The sequence below is a fragment of the Cariama cristata genome, unplaced genomic scaffold (genome assembly GCF_000690535.1).
Source record: "Cariama cristata isolate BGI_N322 unplaced genomic scaffold, ASM69053v1 scaffold15044, whole genome shotgun sequence".
NCBI classification, from domain to species: Eukaryota; Metazoa; Chordata; class Aves; order Cariamiformes; family Cariamidae; genus Cariama; species Cariama cristata.
Genome location: NW_009612456.1, coordinates 20,341 through 47,439, shown reverse-complemented (window position 1 = coordinate 47,439; position 27,099 = coordinate 20,341). Strand labels below are relative to the sequence as shown.

The window sequence follows — 27,099 nt, the reverse complement described above, 5'->3', positions numbered from 1 at the left end:
TGACAGCCGCCATCTCAGGCCCTGTCTTAGCACCCAGTCAGGTGGAGGAGATGTCTCCTCAGCCTTCCCCCTTGCTGAGGGCCACCACAGGGCTGGGGTGCTGCTGGTGCCAAAATGACAGGCGGTAGCACCTCAGGGACCCCCAGTGCCACCCCTCTCCACTGCACTAGGCGAGATGGGGGCTGAGGCTGAGGGCAGCATCAAGAGGGGCATGGCGGTGGTTTGTGCCCAGTGGTCCATGGGACTCCTGGCTGAGGGGAGTAGCTGCAGGATGGAAACCCTGCAAGGATCCCCCGGGTAGCACGGGAAGCCGCCCTGAGTGGAAAAGGGGCCGGTCCCAAGCTGGGAAGGAGGAGAAGAGGGTGGGTCGTCTTGCCTCCTGTCAGCCTCCTCACAGCCTGTCCGGCAGAGCAGGCAGCAGCTGCAGGCAGCGGGGCTTTCCTCTCACCTGTGGGGCAGGAGCCCCGGCCGGCTCTCCCCCTCCACCATGATCTTTTGGCTGTGGCTCTGCTGGGGCTTCTCCACCTCGACAGGACAGTCTGACTCGGAGCTGATGGCGAGGTACCTGGAAGAGGAGCTGATGGCAGACTACAGCATCATGGAGCAAGTAGGTCTTAAGGTGGTCGTCGTTCGGGAGCATCTGGTGGCTGGGGCTGGCTTGTCCTCTCTTAACTCTCAGTGTCAACACAGAGAGCATTCTTCTAAAACCACATTTATTGCACCCGTCCTTGCAGCATGCCCACAGCTGCGGCTCAGCTCTGTGGGAGGCTGCTACTAAGGAGTAAGGCAGTTGTTGGAGGTGCTAAGCCAGGAGAGCACCGGCACCCTCCTCTGAGGGGTGCTGCTGCTGGGGGACGGGTTCAAAGCTGGCATCCCCATCGCTGCTGTGGAAACGAGACATTTTGCAGGGACAAGGGAGTTAACGCAGTGTCCTGGCCCCGTGCCAGTCTGAGTAATTCAGAGTATTTCAGGCTCAGAGGAAAGTTTTTCTGCCTATGGTCTCAGTCTTACCGTACTTTGATTTTTAACTCATGCTGGATGAAACGAACCACATGAACTTCAGCTTGTAAAATGCTTCTTGACCAGCAGAGAAAAAAATGTGTTCTGTGAGTGAGGGCTGTTATGTTGTGTTATTGTGTGGCTTAGATTTTCTGAGGAAATGGGCTGAAAGAGCAATGAACTTTTTGCAAGTTAGCAAATCATTTTCGGTAGTGGTTTGGCAGGCTGTGATTTAAAAGGCTGAGCTTCTGATCTGTGCTCACATCCTTCAGGTCCGTTACAGATACCATGTGTGACTTTGGGCATCCATCAGTTATCTAAATTTGATCAGATCTGAGAGGCTCTGTAGTATCTGAGACACCTATATGGGACTGGCAGATACAATGCAGGACCTATGGAAGAGCTGTGCCTTGCTGGAGGCTAGGTGGGATACCCCAGCATGTCTAAAATGTCGGTGAATGCCTGTATTTGGCATCTTCTGTCATACAGTAAGGAGCAAGAGTGAGAATCTTTATATGTACCTGTACCGGTCTCAGAGTTGGTCGTTCAGTCACTCATCCTACCTAGAACGGGAAGAATCTCTTTCCAGAAGTGCCCATGTCTGCATTTCAATTCAGCCACAAACCAACATTGTCTTGCAGACCCACCTGTCCAAGTGGGAAAGAATATCTCCACCACTGTCCTGCCAGTGGAGTGGTATCTGGGAACACTCACTTACCTGCTTTAGGGGGAAAATCAGTTGTGAAGCTCAAGCAACTGTCTCACAGTGTTGAAATAACCTGACTGATCTTGCCTGAGGCAATTGAGGGTGTTTTCACAGGAGCTGCGTTGCTGGCAGATCACTGGCAGCAGTAACTTCCAACAGAAAAGGAGTGATGTACGAATAGAGGTGGTGACCTAGTCCCCTGGAACAGCCAGATCTAGAAGAGGACATCTGTCTGTCTTCACTGAACACAAGCCAGGTTAAGAACAGGCAGGTGCTTCCCTAGATCAAGATACTAGACTATAAACAAATCTCTAACAGATTCAGGAGTGTGTATAGGCTGTGTTTAACTGTAACCTCCTGGGAGGATCTTCCTACACAAAGGCAAGTACAGATATGGGTCTTTGCAGAATAGTGGTATCTGCAATGAGTGTGGACTACTTGTTGACTTATCCAATGATTGACCACTCTGCTGAGGTAGCTGACAAGGTTGCTAGTTATTACCATTGCACTAGAGGTAGTTCTTCCAGATAACTCTTCACAGGCAGTTGGGTTGCTACTGCCCAGCTTATTCTCTGTGTACCATGCTAAGACTAGCAGATGGCAACAGCTGTGGGGTCACTACTAGCAATTATTGGCTTTAACGAGTGCTTTGGAAGGCTTAAAGCTAAAGATTGAGGGTAACTTGGAAGTTATTCCATTAGATGATACTATTGAAGCTGGCTGACTCGAAACAGTTCAATGGACTGATCAGTATCATAAACCTTGCAGCAGTGCTTTGGCTGTAATCATGAAGTCCTAGCAAACAGAATTCTGTTATCTGGTGATCCTTAGCTACTTACCAATGTCTATGGGTTATCCTCAAGATTTCAGCAGGTAGCTTTTGAAGGAATCAAGTCATAAAAAACCTTTTTATGCAAATAAGCAAGCAAACAAAATGGGTGTGTGGTGGGGAAAGATAAAACCAGTAACCAAATTTCCAGTTTCACCAATTAGTCAGTAAAAACCATTGTGACCATTCCATACAGGACAACTGATGGATTTGTTCCAAAAGGTAATTCTTTAATGAAAAAAGTACTGAGGACCACTATCTCTCATCCCTGCCTTTGCTGCAAGCAGGACCAACTTCACAGACATTTGTCTGGCTTGTTCTGAAGAACTTACAGTGATGGAGACACTGCAGCCTCTCGCAGCAGGCTCCTGAGGTGCTTTACTTGCCTGAGATAACAGACCCAGACAGAAAGTTTCTTCCAAAATTTAAACTGCAGAGAGTTCCTCTCCTCTCTGCTCCGTTCTGCTTTGAGAATTTCCCAAGGGAGCTGTTTTCCCTTGGTTTTAATTTTACAAGATGTTGGCTAAAATAATGCAGAAGGAAATAATAAAGATTCTAGCGGAGGAGACTTTAATTTCTCCACTGGGCTTTCCTGAGCTTTTCAGTGCATGATATAAACAGACATAAAATCATCTCTTTGGCAAGGACTGCTGTTATTTCAGTGTAAATCAACAGAAAGGGCAAATCAGGTAAAAAAATATCATTGCATTCCTCCGCTCTCTGGAGTTTCACTGGCATTTTAAGAAGTCACTTGGCTTCCCTCATTGACAAGAGACTTGTACTCTCTGTTTTGGGGAGGGATTTGATTCAGAGATGTTGCTAAGCTGAGACTTACACCATATGCAGGGAAGAAGTCAGAGGAGTTCTTGTTGTTGTGAAGGGCGATACAATGAGTATGGTTGCATTATCATAAGTGAAGCGCTTTGTTTTTCATAATAAAATTTGTGTCTGAGTTTAAATATCTTTATTCCCTTTTTGCATATAACTAGTGCTTTTCTGTCACCCCAAAATAAATCCACAGTACGTGTGGAGAGTTTTTAGGCATCAGATCTGCTATTGAGGTAATACCAAGAAAGCTGAAGCTGTAACATTAATTTAGACAAGTCCACCCTTGGAGCGGGTCCACACATGCAGCTGAATGGAGTTAGGCTTGCTAAGCCCCACCACATGGGTGCTAGGTGTTAACCTGGTGACTGCTCAAACTCAAAGCAGCCACGCTGCGCTGAGCTGAGGACAACCTCAGGTGACTGGGCTTGTCGTGCCCTCAGCCCTGTGTCTGTAGCCCACAGTGAGTGCTAAGTGTTCTTGCACAGACAAAGACCACATCTGGACTGGGGAATGGGCTTTGGCTTTTACTTACCTGAGGATGTAGATGGACTCTGTGTTGGTATTTGACAAGCATTATGGACCATTTGGCAGCCCTTCTCATCATGTGCCATATACCATGCAATGGGGCAAAGACAGTGACACAGAGCCCTTGTGTGACTCTGTAGGAAGCTATAAGAGAATACACTTCCAGGGCCAAGACATAGCATCCAGGGCTAGGGCTAAAGGGTGAAGTTCCTGTCTTCATATAGAGGATCTCTTGAGAAGTAGCATTTGCAAAACACACAGCACCTCCTCAGCTGTGAGAGCCGCATTCCACTGTTGAGCTTTGATCAATGGGTCTGTTAATATAGAAGAGATTCAGGTTTTAATTTTAACCAGAGGAACATTTGAACCTGGCCATGGGTGATCAATCACAAAATGCTGTGTCTGGATTTAAACAAGTGACATGTCTTCTGTAAGCTGACTAGGTTCCATTAACTCCCTTAACTCTTTGCAGGTCGCACGCCGTGTTCCAAGACAGGCCAAATTTTTGCAGAGGCTGGTATGTATCACACTGTGTCTTGATTTTACCTCATGAGAATTAGACTTGCTCTGTGTATATATGTGTGTGCATTCCTGTGCCCAGGAATGAACTATGTCAGTGGGTGATCGTAGAGCGAGATTCGAGGTAAAAAAAATCTTCATTTTGATCAATGCAACAGGTATAGGTTCTTCTTCTAATATTTCCCAATTCGTCATCTCAGCCACAGATGTGGAGAGAGAAGAAATCTTCATTTTGATCAATGCAACAGGTACAGGTTCTTCTTCTAATATTTCCCAATTTGTCATCTCAACCACAGATGTGGAGAGAGAACATCCAATCTTACAAACCTTAACCATGCAGTGAACATAAGCCTGATGAAATGTCATTGAATTTGAAGAGAAAGGGAGAGTTTGCTTTGAAATTTGAAGATCTCTGTTGTTCTCTGTCCGAAATTTACTGAAGAAAGGAAGAAAACGAGGAAGCCAATATCCCTCCTTCAGCATGGGAACCTAAGTTTTAGTTGTACAGCAAATCTATGAGATCTGGCTATACAGCTGCATTGAGAGTTGCACAGCTTAGATCAAAACTTTGGCTGAAGAAGCAGCCAGTGAAATTGCTGTTCATAGCTGGTTATTTTTCTGGCTTTTCTGAGGGATAGGGGCTTCCCAGTTGAGAACTGGAGGAACTCATTTCACACACTGAGCAGCCATCACATGTTAATAGCTTCTGGTCCCTTTGATCTTTGACAGATTTGAATCAGCAGCCTAGAGGAGAACAACTCTCAGACTTATTACCAGTTTATTACTTCTAATCTGAGACACGGTCAATTTGTTTTGATGAAAGCAACTGATAAAAGTAAGAACATGCAATCTATTTAATTTCTCTTCAGCTCTTTTCCGTCTTTCCAAACATTTGATGTAAACAAGCATGAAATAATTTGTTTGGCAAGAAATTTTCATCTCCCAGTTCATCATAATAACCAGGACACCTTCATAAAGCGTCCAGCCAACCTGCCTCATAGCAGTGTGCTAATCTGCTGCCTTGGTGTTCCCTAGCTTTATTTTTAATAGGGATAATAAACCACAGTAATAATAATAGTAAACGAATGATTTGTTTTGTTTTTTTCCTTTGTGCTGCCTCTTATCTTCTGAAGGCCTTAATAAAAATTGGACAAAACAGGCATTTGCACAGCTGTAAGTGAGAGCATCAGGCACTGATGGATTGTGCAAGAGCTCCAGGAAACGCACAAGAATTGGAGACTGGAACTTGGGCTGCCTGCCAAGCCCGACCGAGCAACCTATTTGGAAACTACCTCTTTGACCCCACCGTTTATATTTTCTATATACAAGGAATGGCAGATCCCTTCCAGGGATGGGAAGATGAGTCAGTTCTTTCATGCTCAGTTGTATGTGATGCCCTTATTCAGTGTTTGCTTTCTCCAACAGCAACTCCTGTCCACCAGGAAGAGGCACTGAATGTCTTTTTTCATTTGTTTTTGCTGTTCCTCAGTCTGTGAGGACATCAGAACTGGAGCTTGTTCAGTGGGATAGAGAGATATGACAGAGATCAGTTGAAGCCAGCAAATAGTAGATTCAGCAAAAAACCCTAAGTGATGTGGTTCAGATATAAAATAACATTAAGCTGTGGAACTTCCTACTGCAAGATACTGCAGATGCTAAAAGTTTACATGGATTCAAAAAGCAGCTGTCTAAAGTCGTAGAAGGAAAATCCACAGAGGTTTTGCTCTCACTCAGTACAACCATTCTTACCTTCTTGTCATAACAAGGGCAAGTCCATGTCCTCTGTCATGTTTTGAAGACTTTCTGACTTCAGGTGAATCCATCACTGCATTCACAGTGTCAGATCTGTCACTGCAGAACCACTTGTATCTCAAGTAAAAGGCAAAGGGCTTAATCCTCTTTTTCTGTTGAGCTGTCAACTATATTTGAACCCATAGCTTATGATGAAATGCAGAACATGGGAGTGGATGCAGAAGATCTGGAACCAAAGAATTTGCTGTAGTTTCAGATTCTTTTACTTCTGATACTAAATCCTCTATATCTCTTGCTATGCCGCAGGCAACTAGTGGTATGGAAGACTCAATGAAACATCAGCTCATTATATCTGGAAATATTCCTACAACACTACTTCCAATCAAAACTCCCCATTGACTCCATCTTCAGTATAATGAGACTGGAAAGCCATGCCTATGTATCAGGGAAAGTCCTGAGAACAGCAGGGTCTAGTTCTAATCAACAGCTACTGAATAAAAGCCACTAGTGGCCTAAGGGAGGGGACATTAGATCTGAGCAGATGTGTTCTAGTCTACATCCATTGCACTGAGCTGTCTGAAATCAGTGAGATGAATCACACCCCAGAAGTGCTAATTTCTTGCCATAGTGCTCCAAGAGAGCTGAGTCTGTGCTAAGCAGGATGTGCGTGGACACAGAGCACATCACACATTCTCCAGCTGTTAAAGACATCTATCATGATTAGGTTCATCTGAGACACATTTATCAGAGTCTTTCCAAGCGTTGAAAATGTGGGCAGGTGGGGCTTTATTCCAGGTCTATTGACAGTTTTGTGTTTGTTCCCAGTGGATCCTTATTCTTCCATTTACCTGGAATTCACTAGCCCAGCAGCTTGGTTAGTTGGATGCCCGTTAATAATACTGATTCTGATGCCATCAACTACTACAGAAATGTTCTTGTTTCATACTTACACAAACATTTGCTCCCTTTGTTAAGCCATTTGTCAAAATTATTTTTGTTTGGAAAAAAAGCCTGGAAGTGCAGCTGGGGAGCATGTTCTTGTCTTCACAAGTCTTATGTGGCTGTGACTTTTTCTCAACCTCAATAGGAAGAGTCTCGCTGTATTTGGCTTAGTGAAGTTGCCCAGTATTTGCAATGTATTTTACTCTTTAGCCTCCTTCTGCTTTTGATGGTTCAGTCTTTGACTGTTTAAGGCAATGTACAGAATTTTTTTTCCATGGGCTACTTACAGTTAAATACACCAAAGTCTTCCAGGAAGAAAACTGTTGATCTCCATGGAGATGTTGCTGTCAAAAAACACATTAGACTGGAGAAATGCTCCAACCCAGGACTTGTGCACAAAAACACATTCCCAAGAAGCAGAAATTGGCTTTCAGCTTCCATTGCTACATCATGTGTCATTCATTGCAGTCTCTGCTGCTTCTCTACTGGAAGGAATCCAGTGTGGGCTAAAAGGCTTAAAATATTTTGCTTGAGACGTCACGATGTCAGTGTTTCTTATTAAGTCTCTTCCATCCATTGGCTGAGATCTCCAGGACAGATTCTCAGCAGAGGAGGACTCAGTTGACTCCATTGACAGCAGTTTTTCTGTTTACATAACTTACAGATCTGATTGTATGAATTTGAAGGTGCTGCTTCATACAGAGTGATCTCAGTCTTTCAAGAGGTCTTACACCTGCTTTTGTGCACAGTACACAGGGCAGGTTCTGTAACATAGTTCTGGACCCTATGGGGACATATACTGGACTTCTCTTCCCAGGCCATAAGGGACTAATCCTGATCCTCTCACATGGTCAGAGTTGAAGGGTGTAGTTTAGGATATAGGTGGATTGTGTCAGTGTGTTTCACAACATAAAGGCTGGCATAATCAGAGCTCTCAGCCTTCCTGGATCCTTCCAAAGCATTGGAAATAACAGTGGCGTTTGCTCTTGTGCATGAACAAAGGCAGTGCCATGTTCCTGGTCTAGCTTTTGTAGCTCATCTGGAATTTTGAGGGCAAGCCCACCTTTGCCTGCTGTTGACTGTTTTTCATAGGGGAGTCTAGTATTCATAGGGTGGTAATTTACTTCAGCATATTAAGTATTAAAGCCACTGAAACACTGCAGGGGTGAGCTATCTAGCTGTCAGTGTTAATAGGTAACCTTTTGATACCTACAGGAAACCAGGCCTCGGATGTCTGAATTCACTGTGAAATCCACAATCATTTCTCGGTATGCTTTCACCACGGTGTCGTGCACAATGGTGAACAGTGGATCTGAGGCACGAGAAGGTGTGTTTGAGATGCAGATCCCAGCTGCAGCCTTCATCTCCAACTTTACCATGTAAGTAAGCAATGCTGACAGCTGGGTGGACAACGATTTTCCCATCCCACAGATAGTTCTCTGAGATTTCAAAAACAAGCTAGTCTGCAGTAGGACTGTATCAAGGCCTTTTTGCATTTATTTGAGAAAAATAAACCCACACACATGCTATACTCCATCTCAGACTGGTCATGGCCCCAAAGCACAGAGCAAGTCCTTGGATGACAGGATGCTAAGATTCAAAATTCAAGTCCTCAATGTACATGGGGAAGAAAATTATTCTATTTCCCATCTGAGTGTCTTAACAACGTCCTTCTCCTCTTCTCTCTCTGATTTGATCCAGAAAAATCTCTCCCAGCCCTCAGAAACCTTTCCAATTAAAGTTTCAGCAGCACTGGCACACGACAGTTATCTTGCCTAACCAACTGTGGTGCCTAAGCAGCTCCTTATTGTTCCAGGTTCTCCATACTGTCAATGGAGGAGGAGAGTCAACTCCACCTAGCAGATAGGTTCACTTGCTGCTGGAGGTGCTAGTCATTCTCTGTGGATAATAGAGCAAGTAAAGGGAAACAAAGCTCGTACTTAAATGACTCACTAAGGAATAAATTAAGCTGTTGACTTCAAAACCATATTTGGTTTGGTCATACTCAGATCCTTTCTCTATGGGTAGATATTGGGGCCACAACTTTGGACCTGACCATAGCAGACAGACGACTTGCTCTTTTATAAAGACTTCCATTTGGACTGAATAGGAGGAAAAACAGCCTTTTGCCATTGGTCAACCAAAACGTATGTTAAAGGCTGTTTCCGTACGGAATCCATGGTCTTGTAACTCATTCCCAGGGAGAAGTATTTCAGTCAGGGTGGCAGCTACTTGAGAGCAGTCATCCTGAATATCACCATGTGCATTGACACAGACGGTGGATCTGTGACCTGACAAAAAAAAATGCTCACTGGGATTCCTGGCAATTGCTTTGTTTTCTGGATTTAATCGTTATGCTTTGGAAAGTACCCGTTGAACTGGCATTTTAGAGAGGTAAACTGCTGGACTAAAAGTGTACTCTGCTGGTATAACCAGTCAGGGAACTTCTAAGTCAGCTTCTGTCTTAGTGACTCGAGTGGAGTCCAGGAGAGTTACACCAGCAGCACACTTAGCCTACTCACATGTGCACAGTCTGTGAACCCTTCTACAGCAAGCTGTACAGCTGTCACTGTCTATGAGTGCAGAGTGATCACGCTGACATCTCTGGTCTCTCCAGGAGCATCGGCAACAAGACTTATTATGGAGAGGTCACAGGGAAAGAAAAAAAACACAGCAGTGATGACAAAGCAAGGCAAAAGAAACCTCCGAGCCCCACAGATGGAAGGTAAGTGTTGTGCATTTGGCCATGTTCTGGAAAGTGATGTACTCTCCTCCCATCTTTGTTTTGGCTGCTTTGGGATACACATCCATGGATTTACAGGAAGAAGCAGCTAAATAAAATGTTATCTGCACTGCCTGGTGTTCCCATACTCCAAGTCATACAAAATTGCATGTGGCCTTTTCTAACCCTGTTACACAACATTTTCATTTCCAAGATGCTCTAGGATATACTAGAGAGGGAAAGAAGTCTTTTTACTTCCTGAATACCAAGCAGGAAAATTGAGGCACTGTCACAGATGGAGTAATGCACTTCACTGAGAAGCAATGGTATACTTTGTTGATATAAAGTAGTGAGTTAACAAAATTCAATGGTAAATGCATCAGTCGTTTAACAAGATTTGATGGCAAGGTACACTTGATTATTTACTGCATTTAGGACAGAGTCACACAAAACTGTCAGGGAGACCCTCTCGTTGAGTCATGAGGTTCAGAAAGGACCCCCTTGAGTTCTACAACACCTTCTCAGAGAGGAGTCTAGGTGCAGCAGGATCCACTTCTAGTCCCAGTCTTGGTCAGCAGTTTACATCTAAAGGATTATATATGCACAATCAATCTTTTATATCACTTTTAGCTAAGATTTTAAAGTTTAGCGTGCTATTAATCACTTACCAATAATCTGTTGTGGCAAAGAATCTCTCAGCCTCGAGGAGTAACCTTGAGAGGTGTCCCTACTCAAGGGGAGATCCCGGCGTGTAGCCCGCTGCCTTGCAAGAGAGCTCAATGGGCCTTTGGCTGTCCACTATTTATAAAGTAAGATGATTGACTTATAGTCACATTTGCATGCCAGCAAGTCATCTGGGTCACCATTGCAGACAGCCCTTGGCTATTGTGTTGTCATCCATCCTCCAAAGTCCAGAGGAAGCTGGATGCAGCCATCACAACTGGAGATGTTTAAGAAAAGACTGGACATGGCACTTAGTGCCATGGTCTAGTCGACATGGTGGTGTTAGGGCAAAGGTTGGACTCGATGATCCCAGAAATCTCTTTCAACCAAACAGATTCTGTGTTATGTGATTCTGTGAATAACCCCATGCACCAGTACTGGCTGGGGGTTGACCTGCCGGAGAGCAGCTCGGTGAAGAAGGACCTAGGAGTCCTGGGAGACATCAAGTTGTCCATGAGCCAGCAATGTGCCCTCATGGCCAAGAAGGCCAATGGTATCTTGAGGTGCATTAGGAAAAGTGTGGCCAGCAGGTCGAGGGAGGTTCTCCTCCCCCTCTATTCTGCCCTGGTAAGGCCACATCTGGAGTACTGGGCCCAGTTCTGGGCTCCCCAGTTCAAAAAAGACAAAGAACTACTGGAGAGAGTCCAGTGGAGGGCAGCGAAGATGGTGAGGGGTCTGGAGCATCTCCCTTATGAGGAAAGGCTGAGAGAGCTGGGTCTGTTCAGCCTGGAGAAGACTGAGAGGGGATCTTATAAATGCTTATAAATACCTGAAGGGCGGGTGTCAAGAAGGTGGGTCCAGACTTTTTTCAGTGGTGCCCAGCAACAAGTTAAGGGGCAACGGGCACAAACTGAAACTCAGAAAGTTCCACCTGAACATGAGGTAGAACTTCTATACTTTGAGGGTGGCCAAGCACTGGAACAGGCTGGGTAGAGAAGTGGTGGAGTCTCCTTCTCTGGAGATATTCAAAACCTGGCAGGATGCGATCCTGTGCAACTTGCTGTAGGTGAACCTGCTTTGGCAGGGGGGTTGGAGTGGATGACCTCCTGAGGTCCCTTCTAACCCTAACCATTCTGTGATCCTGTGATTCTGTGAAAACCTTTTCAATACTCACTGAACTGTGGGCATCACCAAAATCTCACGTCAGTGAGGTCTGAAGTTACCCATTATGACATTAAAAGTTTCCAGTCTTGTTGTGCAGCTTTTTTATTTTCCCTTCACAAATAGTGGTGCCTGGCGGCATATCAGTACCTGGTAGCTGACCACTGCAGTGCATTGTATGGGAAGCAGAGCATCTTAAGTCATCTCTGTTTAACAGAAGGGCAGCCGAAGCCAATAAAGGCTAAAGGTGGGAATTCATCATCTCCCTTCAAACTAGCAAACAGAAAGATGTCTGTCAGCTATATGGTGGGTGACTGATGGCACACTGTGGCCAACTGGAAGAGAAGAGTCCTTTTAGAGGAGTGTCCAGTGGTAGAATTGTCTTAGGGGTCCTATTTCTCCCCATCAAGCATGTAGCTATAAACAGATAATATTAGGGAAGAGGAATTCATTTGTACTTTGCTTAAGATAATTCAATGAGTCAGTGGTGGCAAAGTCAAGAATTAATACGGGTCTTGCAAATCCTCTGTGAAAGAAACCAAGAGACAGCCTTTCCTCTGGTCCTGCTCCATGCTACACATGTCTGTCATATTCCTCTCCCTAAGAAGTCATCTTGTCTTTTAAGACCTTTCCTCCAGTGGAAACCTCCTATGTTCCCAATGCTTTGTGAAGCATTACAGTGTTTTCTTTCTTGCTAGTTTCACATATTCAATGGTAGCAAATACTTTTATTGGACCAACAAAATCCAGATTCTTCATTCACTGGAGGAGGTGGTGTGTGATGTATATGGGGTATGAAGGTGTCTTTGTATTTTCCTTCCAGGGAGAATGGCTATGAGACATTCAAAGCTTCTGTCTTCATTCCTCGCAAGATGCAGGCCAAGTTCCTACTGCATTATGAAGAGCTTTTGCAAAGGCGACTGGGAAAATATGAGTATACAGTCAGCATCCGGCCCCAGCAGCTGGTTGGGAGGTTACGAGTAGAGGTGAACATCCTGGAGAACTCAGGCATAGTTTCACTGGAAGTGCCTCCCCTTCGAAACAGCAAGCATAAAGGCAATGGGAAAATTGAAGGTAAGGAGAGATTTTATGACCCATGGTTCTGTTACTTGTGGGGCCTTAATCACTTCTGAAGAACTGGACTGGCAGTGTTAGGAGTTGTCCAAGGCAACCTTGGATAACTGTGTAGATTGGTGTTTCATTCGCTTTCCTTCTGCTCCAGATAAGGTATTAAACAAAACTGCAACATTGTTTTAAAATAACATTGTCTAGGATCAAGACTGTATTAGAAACTAGAGGACACATCTCATGAAGACAAGAAAAGTGAATGCTAGCAGCTCATTAGGCATAAATTATTCTGGCAAATTCCAACTATGACTTTATTTAGAAATTTATTTTTACTTTCCCTTCTTAACTCTTGCTGCACTCACTGTATGACGGGTACATTCCACCCCAGAGCTGGTTTCATTTGAGTGACAACCAAGTTTCTAAGCATTGCAGGCCATCAGCAATTCCTGTTTAGAGATCTCTTCTTCACTGGCAGGGCAATCTCCAGGTTCATGAAAGCTGGTAGAATGGCTACAACATGAAAGGGATTTCAGGATTATGAACTCTGTGCACTTGAGTGGTGGGAATTCAGTTTTATCATAAAGGCTGATGGCTTTTGTTCTGTTTTCTATAGATGACTGTGTCTATGTGGTATCTGTGCATAAGCATGTGAGAACTTTGAAGGTTAATGAACATAGGGCTCAATAGGATTTTTTTTTGCTATTGTCTTTATGAGCTTTGAACTGGGCCTTCAGGCCTTGTGCTCAGCACTGAGCAGGCTCTTCCCTGGCTCCACATCTCCTGGGAACTGTTTATTTTAAGTGAATTGTTTTTTCCATCCATCCATGCCAAGGCAGATAGGAAATCCTGCATTTTAGAACATGGGAAATTCCAAGAGGAAAATGCCAAAGCACTAGGTGTGGTCTGAGTATCTACTCTTACCCTCAACTATCCTTGCTTGCTGTTCAGACAGTGTAAAGGTAATTTTCCTAGTGTAAACTAACAGTGAGGGGCACAGGATACTGTGATTGCTACATGTTGACTTGTTGACAAAAAACCCTCACCAAAAAAAGAAGGTGAGTCTGACCTGGAAGCAGGATGTAGAGTCCTGTGGGACTTGATCCTCAGTTACTCTAAGTGACATAATGCCAGCAAAATCAGTGGAGCTGTTCATGTCTGCCAGGTAAAGATCCTAAAGCATGATAACTGCAGTTAAACTGATTGTTTAGTGTGATCTTACTGATTTCATCCAAATCACAGTGAAATCAAGGTTCTCGGTGATTTGGACTAGCTTCAGGTCAAGTCTCATGCAGCTAATTAGTTTCTGTGCCGTACATCCATGCACTATGTGATAAATGTGCTCTGCTCCTCATCAGGAGAGACAGGAAGCCTTTTTCACCTATCAGGGAGTATCATAGTGCATTGTGGCATATGGTTTCATGCAAAACATCTGGCATTGATCAAGGTTCGAGACAGACTAAGCAGAGCAGACACACTGTTGGTCTAGTGCAGTATGGAAATTCCTATATGTAAATGACTTTCAGGGAAAACTCTCCTAATTTGCTATCCAAATGGCAATCTGTGAACACTGATCATTCTTGGCACTGTGCTTCAGATTTCAAACTGCTCATATAAAACTGGGCCCAAGCTCTAGGATTCCATAAACCTCCCTAGCCAGTAAAATGTATGTAAAATAGATGTCCCATTGCAGGATGGGTAATGCAACTGAAGCTCTGATTCCCTGTGCTTTATCCTTGCTTGGAATTCAATTACACACCCTTTCTATCTGGAATAACCCTATACAGTTGGTTAAAACTGTTTGTTGTGGTGAAATCGCTGCTATGGAAGTCACTGAAATGCCAAATACACTTTTGGGGTCCGTCATGGGCAGTCAGGAGTGGGTTGTGTCCCTGCTAGATCAAGTCTTCATTGGTACTCAGGTGACTGTCACTCAGATGAGTGTATAGGGTTAATGAATTCAGTAGATTTGCTGAACTTCTTTCTCATCCAAAGCAAGATGAGGAGATTAGGACATTAACAGCAGCCAGACCAAAAAAAAAGAAAAAAAAGAAAAAAGAATTGGCAGAGAGTCTCAGAAGGGTCTAATACAGGTCACAGAGAAGGACAGCTTGTTTTGAATAGGAGGGATTTATTGCTTGTGACCTCTTCTGGCCAACAAGGTTGATAACACTCGGAACAGACAGTAGGAACTTCCTGCCTTCCTAAACACAAATGGTAACCACAAGAATATTCCTAGGGAGGGCAAGGCCAAGGCAAGGAGCATTTCACTTGGAAATCCACTATATTCCAGTTGGCTGTCATGTCTCAAGCTTGATCCAAAAAGTAAAAGATCTGAGTCATTAGATCTGCCCTGCAAAGCCTTCTTGCTCCTATGACAATGAACGACCCAAAGCGTGAGATCTGCACGTCCAGTGAGACCTCCAGGGAAGGCTATGGGTTTTTAAGTAAAAGACAGGTGAATTGCGAGTCTTACATTCAAAGGGTGGATGCTTGGCAGACAGTCTGCAAACTGGGAGTAAATCTGCAAACTGGGAATAAACCAGGAATAAGACAGTGTCTGGTCTCTTCTTGGATTCCTGTGGCTTAAAACTCTTCAGTACCACTTGACTGGAGAGCACAGTAGCAATCTAGTAAGTAAGTGACCAGCAAAGGATGCCAGACCAGATACTGCCATACTGTGTTACCTGTCGTGTCCCAAATGTGAGGTCATGACTTAAAAAAAATGACCAAATAAGGAATGGAGGCCTGCACATTGGAAAATGATAGCACCTGACTGGTTTGAGTTTGAATATGTCTCTTCCTCAATTTCCTATGTCTACAAAGATGTAGTACCTGATGGTTAATGACAAAATGTGAGATTTTTGATAAGTATTAACAGATTACCTTGACCATGTTGGGTGAAAAATGTACTGTGACATCACGTCATCACTTAAATGGCATTCTGAGTAATATGTCTGAAGTGCCGCCAACATGAAACCATTGTTGAGAATGGCATCTAGCTTTACAAGTCGTTTAGACACTTTTGACTCTGACTGACCTGGATAAGAAATAACATTCTTTTTCTGAGTACAGGTCCTGAAGATCCAGTGTAGGAGAGGCAAATTAAGTTGAAAACCATATATGCTTGGCTTTGGAGTCATCCACAGCTCCACATTATGAGCACCAGCAGTGACTGATGTTCATAACTGAAATGCCAACCTGTTGTAGTGATAAATGCCTTTAGCAAAACTAATGAAAAAAATAATAACAATAGTTCAGACGACTAAAAGTGGATGAATAGCTGATCTGCCTTTATTTCATGGACCAATCCTCTTACATTTGTGGTTCTTTCTACATGCTATCCATAGCGCCAATGCACCATGCAGGAAGCATAGTGGAAAAAACAGTTTCTCTGTTTAATGGTCTTTCAGGATTTGTGCTTTTGACTCCAGCCAAAGTGCTAGTATCCATACAGTCTGTGATGAACAGAAGAGATAAAACTTAAAGACCTATAGACAGAAGATGTCCCTTGATGAGAAAGATTGAAGGACACTTTTTTGGGCCATTTTTAGAATAGTGCCGAAATCACAGCAGTAGGAGCAGAAGCAGTAAAAAGTCCAATTCTGCCTGGTTTTGGCTGTAGAGGCCCAAGATACAAAGATTGGACTTGGTTCCACAAACTTCCAGTGATTTATGAAAAGTAAAGCTGTGCTTTGCTATAGACAGAGGCGCTTGGAAAGTCCTGCATACATCCTCTCTGAATATGAAGCAGAGATAATGTGATGACAGGTCTTTCCAGGATATTTCCTTTGTCAGTGACAAAGGAGCTCCATCTGGGAGTTGTATTTTTCCCAAAGGAAGATATTAGGCATGTGAGTTTTAGAAAGTGATCTTTTGGTATGTGCAGGTGTTGTCTTCTGTCACATACAAACCCCAAAACAGGAGACATTGAGGCCAATGATCCTGGCCTTCTCTGGTGACCTCGGAATGGAGCCATTTTCTGAATGATGCCCTACCCAGCATCCTCAGGGGTGACTGTCCTCATCCTTTTCCTCCAGTGCAGTGGTGTAACAACTAGTCATGGACTTGGACAGGCTGCTTGAGAATGACTATTTATCTTCAAAGTCACAGGTCTCAGAAAGGTTTTTATTTCTTATCACAGTTGTCTAGAAGTTTCCACATGTTAGTGGAGGATGAACTTTGCATTTGAGCTCTAATCCTGACTCTGCCAGTCTCCAAAATAATTTAGGTTTAACTGCCCATCATGTAAGGACTACAGTTTCATATGAAAAATGCCTTTTCCTACTCTGTTTACTTCTTCAGCTGAATTTCGTGGAAAGTTTGTCTAAAGGCCCTGTTAACTACCTCAGTGTGAGCACACACCAGCTCAAGTCTTTGGAGCTCCTCCATGCTCTATACTCTGCAATATCTCATAGATTTTCCTCTCTCAGTCACTTGTTTGAAAAGAACTTGGCCAACAAACAGTGATCCAGATACCAAGTGCTGCCTAAAAAAAGAAAGCTAGGAGAAGACATAATAACTGTATTCAAATATATAAAAGGCTGCTGCAGGAGGAAAAGAATACTATGCTTTCTGTGTCAATAGCAGAAACAACAAGAAATGGCGGGTTTATAATCCAGAAAGAAAAATGTAAATTAGGCATTGAAAATGTCTCTGAAATAGTGAAGCTCTGTAAAGGTCTGGCAAGGGCAGATACTGAGTTTCCATTACTGGAGGTCTGGAGTGTTTCCAGACCAAGTCATAAAACCAAGTAGGAAGAGATTTAGTCTGGGAACATGGGATGAACTACACAACCTGCTGTCCAGATCTGATTTTATTATTTCAGGGGAAAAAAAGTTATTTTGGACCTTTTCTATCAGACCATTTTTTGATTTTAATTCCACCCTGGAGATGGGAGATGAATGGCTAAGAAGAAGATGAGAGAGCTTCCCCAGCTATTCTTGTCACTGACAATGGCTATGTGAGGTAGCCTTGGAAATCCCCTCACCAGTGGTTCCTAAAGCATTGTCTGTGTTATAGGGGATGACATTTCTCACCTCCAAAGACTGTTTTAAGGAGTCATAGAGGAATGCAATGTGATCCACAGCATCCCATCTAGATTCCATAGGGCTTTACAAAACTGGATACATGTGATTATGCCCATTTAACAGATGGGGAAACTAAGGCACGGAGTGGCTACCTAACTCAGCTAATTTCAGATGGTCAGAGTCCATAGAAATGCTAGGACTGGAACTCATGCTGTTGTGGCGCACAGCATATTGTGTTCACTCGTCAATGTAGTTATGGCAGAGAAACACAGAAGTGAAGTTCAAAGGCCACAGCCATGGATGTTTATGTGCAACAGGTATAAGGAGAGACCTTCTGTTTCCAGTGTGAGGCTGACTTTCACTAACCCTGATGTGATATGGCCAGGCAGCCTAACCAACGACAATGCTTGCTTTTCAGCAGTTGAAAAGAAGTAATGTGAAATTCTCAAATAGATTAGAAAATGTAAATGAACTGTTAAGCCATTGCTATGAATTCTGAGCATTTCCCACACACTGGCAGATAAACGGGATTTCAGAAGTGACAGAAGACAGATGGAAAATCCAGGAAGGCCAATACAAGCAAATCTGATGCATTGTGTATTAAAAACATACTACATCTGTTGATTCATCAGATCAGAGGGCAGTTATAAAAGTAAAACCAAAACAAGATGGAGGTAAAATCTTACAGATCTATTGATTTATGACTTTTCTTTGCCAGGGGAAATCTCAACTGTACACAGATTTTAGAATAAATGTCAAAGCTCTGTGTAATCATTTTATAAGCCTCTTTTAAGATCTGACACTAGTGTCCTTAAGTGATTTCAATGTATTATCTGGGATCTGTCTTTCTGTTTCTGTCAGGATGGTGTGATTGAAATTGGCATAGCCAGAGAAGCCACAATGTAGAGTCAATTCTTGACTTTACTGAAATAGAGTAATATCTGTCATTCAAACTCCTTTGGTCAAGACTTTTGCTGATGAGTTTGTTTCACATTCCAGGTCCTCCAACTACAATTTATTTGTGTAGAAATTTGGCCTATGAGGAAGCTCTTCCCTACCTCAATAGTATGGTCTTGTGCCTTGTCTATTCACATGGACTCACAGGACAGCTATAAAAGTAAAACCAAAACAACATGGAAGTAACATTCTAGAGTGCTATGGATTTATGACTCTTACTTTCATTCCTTTGCTTAGAGGAGTCTAGATTAGACATAGTACTTTAGAGTAAATGTCACAGCTTTGGCTAATCATTTTATAAACCCACAAGAACCCTACTCCCAGCATTTCTTTGGACTTTGACCTGTGAAAAGTCAGGTGAGTTAGGTAACCACTCCATGCCTCTGTTTTCCCACTTGTTAAACGGACATAATCATATGTATCCAATTTTGTAAATCACTGTGGGATCTGGATGTGAGGTGGATTGTGTTCAATGTTGCATACAGATGTCATGTTGCATTCCTCTAATGCTGCTCAAAGCACTTTACAAAGATGGAGAAGTGCCACTCCTCCTTACACAGACAGTGTTATAGGAACCCCTGGAGAGGAGCTTTCCAAGACTGCCTGCACCTTGTCACTTTGATCAGTATTGTTGATGGGGTACAGCATATAATTAAAATCATCCTAAAGCAGATGTCTGTGTCTGACCAAATGTATCACACCCTAATCTCCCCTCACACTCTTGACTTCAGCTCCATCAAGTATAGAAATTTTCTAGGAGACGTACGTTTTTGCAATGGGAATATCTAAGCCAAAACTGAATCTCACCCATCTTTTCTTTTCCCTGCCATACCACAGACTTCTTGGGCCATCTTCAGCAAAGAATTGAGACACACACACTCCGCCAGTATAATTGAGGAGCTCATTCCCACCAATTTTATCTGCACGTAAGCAGATATAATGGAACTTCTGTGCCTCAGAGGAGTGTTGAAATAGTCAATGTGACAGCTGAAGTACCCAAGAAGAGTATCGGCTGAGAATCTATTTTGGTGTTTCCAATAGCTGGTTAGGATAAGGGGGAATGCCCTCAAAATCTAGGGAAGTTCAAGGCCAAGACCTTTGGCTAGGCTCATGTAAGGGTCCTTACAGAGTTCGGGGGAATGAACAGTTGGCACACCAAAAGAGAGTAAGGTGGGATTTTGGCCACACAAAGAGACAACAAGGAATCTCCATATCCCTCGACTTTAGAAAATGTACACAGCTAACAAGACAAGCAGAGGTATCCTTCAGGGTGACTCAGACTTAAATTATTGTCTTTCTCTGAGATGCCCTCTGAAAGGCACATCTCTCTTCATTGACTCAGGAATGGCTGTAGGAGAGCAGGGTGAGTGAAGATAGAGGCAGCTAAGATGACTTGTTCAGATGTAGACATTACACATAAGACGCTTGTCAGATCAAGTGATCAATTAGTCAGATCAATCCCACCTCACATGCCTACAGTACATCTGAACAAGTCACCTCAAGAACTCTTCATAATCAATAGGCAGAAATCTGCAGTATGATTCATGTAATTCTAGAGGAAATGTTTAAATAGGTCAAATGAATCATTGCATTGACTGGCAGGATCTCAAGTATAGGATCTGCATTCTAGATGTCCAGAGATGGCTGGAATGAATACCACTTATATGTCTGAAGTTGTGTGTTCACTATCTATAGGAAGCGATTAAGAGTCATACAGAGAATATCTGGCCTTGGAGTTCAGTGACCTCCAAACAGAAGTGAGCACTGGAATTTTGCCTAAACATTTATATCCCTGATAGCATTGCAATGTTGGTTTCAGTTTAGAAATAGAGGGGAGGGGTTAGTAAGTTCTTATTTTATCACCGATGAGCTGAATCTTTAATCTCAGTATGTAACCATGCTAATTGACCTGAATCCATGGTAATACTGTGTGTGCTGTGCTTAGACATCTGTGAGACAATGGGAAAAACTTGTAATATTGTGTTTTTTATCTCAACAGGTGATGTTTCTCCTCCTCCTTCTACTGTAGTTGGACACACCAAAACCCTAGCTAAAGTTACGTTCAATCCCACTGTTGTTGAGCAAACCAGGATAGCCAGAAATGGCATTTTGGGAGACTTCATAATTAGATATGATGTCAACAGGGAGCTGAGTGTTGGGGATGTTCAGGTACTGTACACGTGACATCTTTGCTGTTCTATTAACTATACCTGAGATGGTTCAATTGTCTTGCGTGCTCCAAATGTCCTACAAAATATTTTCCAAGTGAAGCCTACTTCTCCATCTTGTAAGAAATGAAACAGTCAAGTGGCAGCCACAAGATGGACTTAAAAACCATGGGTGCCTACTTCACTGAGTTTCTTTTTTGTGTCTGCTTTTCAGCTTCTCAGTATACTGGCTGCATATATCTGGATACAAGGCCAGTTTCCCAAATGCATGTTGTGGTTCTGATCCCTGGACACATACGTTGTACCCTTACTGCATTTGGAAGGAAATTCCAATGTCCACCATGGAAGGAGGGGTGGAGATCTCCAGTAGGCTCCCCTAGTCTGGATAAACAGGGGACCAGAATTAAGAGAGATACCACGGAGCACTCATATCCTCCAATGTAGACACAGACATTGAAAGCAGGATCAGGTGTGCCCAACCAAATATCCCGTAATGACATGTGGGGAACATTGCATCATGATCTACCTTCAACTCCTGACTTCCTTGCTCTCCCACAGATTCTTAATGGATATTTCGTGCACTACTTTGCCCCCACGGATCTTCCTCCATTGCCAAAGAATGTTGTATTTGTGCTTGACAGCAGTGCTTCCATGGTGGGAACAAAACTGAAACAGGTGAGGTCCTTGCATTTATTATATTTATTCAGACAATATTATTATATTTATTCAGACTTCGTCTCACCAGATGGGTTCTTTTGCAAAATGTTTGCTATATCTGAGGTGAGAGGAGGCTCTGAAGACACTTCAAGGTGAGATGATTTACCTGCAATGACAAATTCTTATGCTAGTGGGAATGGGATGGGAACAAGAAGTGCAGAGGACTTCATCACTCTGTAAAAAAGGTCAGTGCTGTCAAAGCTAAGCTAGGATGCTGCAGATAGGATTGTCCTAGGCAGCTCTGAGCAGTTTGAAGAGAGGCAGATTAGGGAGAGTTCCCAGCAAAGTACATTCAGCAGACCATTGTATCCAGCTTAACAGCAGAGAGAAGATACTGCTGTCTTTAAAATACCTTGGCAAAACCATTAGCAACATATAACTCAGTGGGTTCTGTTGAAAGGCCAATTTGTCCTACTTGAGAATCTGAGTCTTTCAGAACAAATCTCAGACATTTTTCCAGGGCACAGATCTTAACATGAGCAAACATACCAAGCTGAAGGGCACATCACTAATGCTTAAAATTGACCTTTGACATGGAGCATTCAGGCTGGTGCCTAAATGTGTTTGGTTTTTCAATTCTCTGACCTGGACAGATGGAAGCCACCTGTGGTTCAGGACCCAAGTAGTTGGCTTGGAAGGGCATCTTGCCTGAGGGAATATACTCTTTCTCTTGGCACAGTATTATCAGTCTAAACTAGAAGCAGACTGTGCCTGGGGAAATATACTCTATTTCTCAACACAATATCATTAGTCTAAACTAGAAGCAGAGATGAATTAAGACTTCAATTCTGTTCTGAATGTTCTGAATGATTTGACAGATATATCTCAGATCTGCAAGCACACTGGAGAGGTAAGTCCAGTTTCCATCTTATATATCTGTGCAGAAAAGGAGAAAAGTCCTGGTAGGGTTAGTATTGTTTCCTTCCATTTGAGGTATGGCATGAGATATGGAGAAGTTAGTTGGCCTCTCTCTGTTTGATGGCCACATCTTTACCTTCTTCTTTCTTACCCTGGCTGAGCTAATGACAGTGGAAAGTGACACTTTCCACATAGGTTAACAATGATATGGGGCAGTTTCAGCTTGTATGGGTGGTGTGATGTAACTCTACCAGAATGACTGAAGGCCAGTGGCTTGGGCTTGTGTCTTGGTCAGCTAAGGAGTTCTAATTAGTCCATTCAGGCTCCTTGGTTGCACTGCCTGGAACATGGTGATATTTCTGGGAAGTGTGGTTATTTGAGAGCCTTTTTTTTTCTTCCTTGGTCACCAACATTTGCCCAAATGTCCTTGACAAACACCATGGTAATTGTCTAACAGTTCTCTGTCTTTGAACAAGGACATGACGAGTATATATGCCTTTCTCTCTCTGCTAAAAAATTTATATCTGGTTTCAATGGTGATCATAAATCTTAATGTAGAAGCTGTGTTCCCTATTAAATCAAATTATCTCCTAATGAGCTAAAAGGGAGTATGACTTTTATGGTTCCTAATTATTTTCCCCAGTGACCGGTGTAGCACAGAGATAGTTGTTAACAAACATACCTAGTACTATGCTGAATGAGATCTTGAAGGGAGATGCCTTTGAAATCTTTACAAATTCCCATGGACAGAGCCTGGCTCTTGGCTTTCTGTTATCCTTCTACTGAAAACTGTCTGCTTTGCCTAGCAGAATAAACAGATAGGGCACAAATGCACCCACTCTTGCATGCTGAAAGCAGACAGTCAGTGATACAGCACTGAACCAGGGAGATTTAGACTCTGAAGGTCTTTGGTGCTAGTGTGAGCTGTGTAAGTAGTGCCCCGGGTCAGCAGATTAACCTTGTACTATGAAAGCTTTTATTCTCCTCCTGAGTGTATTAGTGTTTCTTTTTCATATACTTACTAGAAACAACATGGCCATTAACCCCTGAAGGTCTACGTCATAGCCTAGCCAGCTCCTGCTGCTGAACATACATGACTCAGGCTACAAATAGGTGCCTCTTGAGCCTAAAGTGACAGAAGTATCTAGCCAGAACCTTTGTTGAGGGTGTACCCAACTTTTTGCCTGTTACCTCAGTATACACTTTTTATGGAGAAACACTGGTACATTACGGAGGAGTGCTATGTGCAGGAAGCACATATATTCCTCTGATTTCTACTGCTCCAAAAAAATAGAACTTCATGGAATTATGACCTAAATCATAAAAAACCCACACAGATTTGTCAAGGAAAGACCAAAGGCTAAATAACATGCCTCTTTTGGTATGCTAAGAAAGTGTGATCAGTTACAGCCATGGCCCATGTCTGCTCAGTGGTATTTTTACCCAATTGTTGTTGTTATTAAGATGTTTGTTAAGTTACAGACATGTCCCCTGGTGGCAGGATACATCTGAGCAGAGGAAATGCCTCCTTTTCGTCTTTTCTCTCGACTCTTGCAGCTGCGGTGATCTATGGTGATGTGTAGAGAGCTGGGAATTCCCATGGGACCGTTTTTCCTCATTTCTCCCTACTGAGTCACATGCAAGACCAGCTAAAAATACAGTCAGCACTTGTAAAGAGTGCTCTTGCAGGTCAGCTGCAGTAACTATGGCAAAGGACAGATTTTAGGGTTGTATAAGCAAGGATGAGAAACATCAGCTGTGCAACCTTTTCGATAGTAACTCAAGGAGATTTTGTACTCTTCAGCCACCTGCTTTCATGAAGTTAATGGCAAAGTGAGTCAAATGGACTTCATGCATCCTGTGGTTCCCACAATCTAATTGTGAGTCATTTCTCTTTTCCTCCCTCAAGGTTTTCCTTTTCCTACATGAATTTTTATCTGTTTGTGCCAACCCTTTCTTCGCAAGATATCTCAGTCTTTGAAGCAACAAGATGTCCAGACCCAGTTGCAAACACATATAGTGAGACTGGTTGATCAGCTTAAACCAAATCATTAAGTCCCTTCATAAATTCCCCTCACATCATTGAGACATATGCTAACTTTGTGGGGAAGATCAGCTAATGTGAATATTCCTCCTGCAGTTTTCAGAGCCTCTGAGTTCTGGTGATGTCTAGCAGACTCAGGTGTGTTGCAGCAGTCCACCTCCACTGAGAATCTGGGTCTTTGCAACAGTCACCTTCTAGCACTGGCAGGGAGATAAAGTTCAGGAAGAGAAAACTCTTCAGCACGATCATAAAAAAATTCTTCATGTGTTCAAGGCTTCGCACGTCATTACTGCTGTCCCACTGGCAAGGAAAACACTGGTTTTGTCCTCATGAGCTTTGTTCCTTCGTTTACAAAGAGACAGTAAGCTCCGTGTGGAATAGTTGCTTTTAAAGGGAGCCAAAAGAGCCTGGGTAACAGGATATATCTGCAAGGTTTACCGGGAAGCAAAATGAGCAGTCTGACCTGCTGATTTTTATGGTAGCTTTGACCAGGTAGAAGGGAACATAGCAGTTTTATGCTGGTATAGCTAGGAGAAAGAGGGGCCAGTTATAGGTTCACCACTTTGTGATTACCATAGTTACCCCCAGCTTCACTAAACATGGTGAAAAAGGACCTTTATCAGCCTGCAATTCAGTGTTACGGAACAAGCATGTTCCAAGCTATGAATGTGTCTGCAAGAGGATGGATTTGCAGATATTTTGCAGACATGCGGTAAAATGTAGTTGTTTCAACCCCAGATTCACTTCGCCTTACCTTTTCCACAGGCAACAAATGCCCACACACTCAGCTAAACAGTTGGCTACACCACAAGCCTGGCAACTTGTCAATGGTAGTGTGCCAGACTGTAATTTTCTTTGAGGTTAATTGCTCTAGGAGGAACTCAACCGAAGCTGGGACCTGCTGCGTATTTACAAGTGCTTCAGTCTATTTGCCTGCATCCATCCAAGGGACACTGTTGGTACCCTTGATCTCTGACCCATACTGTCTGAACCCTTCTCGGGGCCCGACTGCCTTACATATACATATCCCTAAACCTCTGTGCCTCAGCACACAGACTCCCTCTGAGTAGTTTCAGGGTGGTGAGAGAGCAGACAAGCACCTGAACACTCAAAGTTCTCACTCCAGACTCTACTGACTTCTGCTGGTTGCTGCAGATCTGGCTGCGGGCCATTTGACTGCTAGTCCAAATAATGGCTGCTGCCCAGGAGAACTACCTTAAATTGCCAGGGGACCTTGGAAAAAAATGCTAATTCTAATTACAGCCTTCAGTGAGTTTAAAGCTACTGTGAAGAAGAAAGATTTTTCAGCTTTTCCATTTCTGTTGGAAAGCAACAACCTGAGTGAACGCAGAACTGTATGCAGTGTCTCCAGCACCAACAACTTCACACAGCTGCCTCCTACTAGGGAATATACAACAGCAATGTCATCTCAGTCCTTTCTGTAGATGTGAATATGGAATATAGGAACTACTACAGTAAATAAGATATCAGATCCACGTAGACTTTAATTGCCCAGCTTCCAAGAAAGATGCAAGTACTTGTCATGCAGCAAAATAATCTGCCTTCCCCAAACCCTGAAACTTATAAGTGATGACAGGGTCATACAGAGAAACAAGTAACCTTCAGAGCAAGATGCCCTCAGATATTCAGGACAGGGAGCATCTGCTTCAGATCTCAGGACCAACAGCCAACATGCCCACAGCTGATTTGTTCTATACTGAGGCAGTAGAAGTAGAGAGAGAATTTCCTAGGAAGACCCTAGCCCACCTATAAATGGCAAGTCATTTAATTGGGTTCAGAGTAAACAGGATGCAAAGGCAAGTGCAGAGTTCGGCATGGAAATGCTGCTGAGGCTTGAACTGAAACCCGAGGAAGACACTGGTAGTTTTCCCAAGGCTTTCAATTGGACCTTTGCTGAATTCATCAAAGGATGAACTGAAAACAGGTGCTACTGAAGTAGCAGACACAGCCCAGTGATCACCAGGCAAGTCTGTAGTGAAAAGGATGAGGCTAAATCAGCCTGGGAAGTCAGTCCATGGATTAGGGTCATTGAGGTCTATGACCAGGCATAGCTGTGACAGAGCCCAAGCCCTCAGTCCAAGACTTAGACTGGGACTGCAGGCCCAGGCTGGAGCTTAAATGGGCAGGACTGTGGGTGGAGGCCCCAGGTGGGGCTGGTCAGAGCCATTAAAGCCTATTAGGATTCTCAAGGCCCTAGTGTACACATACAAGTCTGTGAAGCTATGGATCTGGGTTTCTCTAATAGTCCTTTCCAAGCTGGAGTTGTGTTTTTCCGGTTGTTGGAGCAATATCTGGAAGCCAGACCTGGCTTCTATTTCTGTTTTTATCATGGATCTCTTACGTGAACTTAGGTACGTTATTTTCTTTGTCTGCATTTGTCTGTTTGCAGAATCCTGTCTGTTTAGCTGGAAAACATATGCCTGGGCTTATGGCTGAACAAGGTCCCTCAAGTCTAAAAGACACCTGATTTTTGCCAAGACTTAAGCTATTAGTCTCACACTGCTTGCAACAACACTGCTATTTCCAAGGAAATGCCCCTTCACCCTAATATGGGGTGTGTACGACATGTTGCTCAACTGGGACAGTCTGTTTCT

At 43.3% G+C, this 27,099-nt stretch overlaps 1 protein-coding gene across 1 annotated transcript in view; it reads left to right on the top strand.

The window, feature by feature from the left end:
* The first annotated feature begins 487 nt into the window (after positions 1–487).
* Positions 488–27,099, top strand: part of LOC104160516 (inter-alpha-trypsin inhibitor heavy chain H5-like) — a 46,273-nt gene continuing 19,661 nt past the window's right edge. The window contains 7 exon segments of the mRNA XM_009698649.1: positions 488–607; positions 4,360–4,404; positions 8,316–8,479; positions 9,718–9,825; positions 12,469–12,719; positions 20,697–20,866; positions 21,424–21,540. Of these exon segments, the coding sequence (XP_009696951.1) occupies positions 488–607; positions 4,360–4,404; positions 8,316–8,479; positions 9,718–9,825; positions 12,469–12,719; positions 20,697–20,866; positions 21,424–21,540 (975 nt within the window).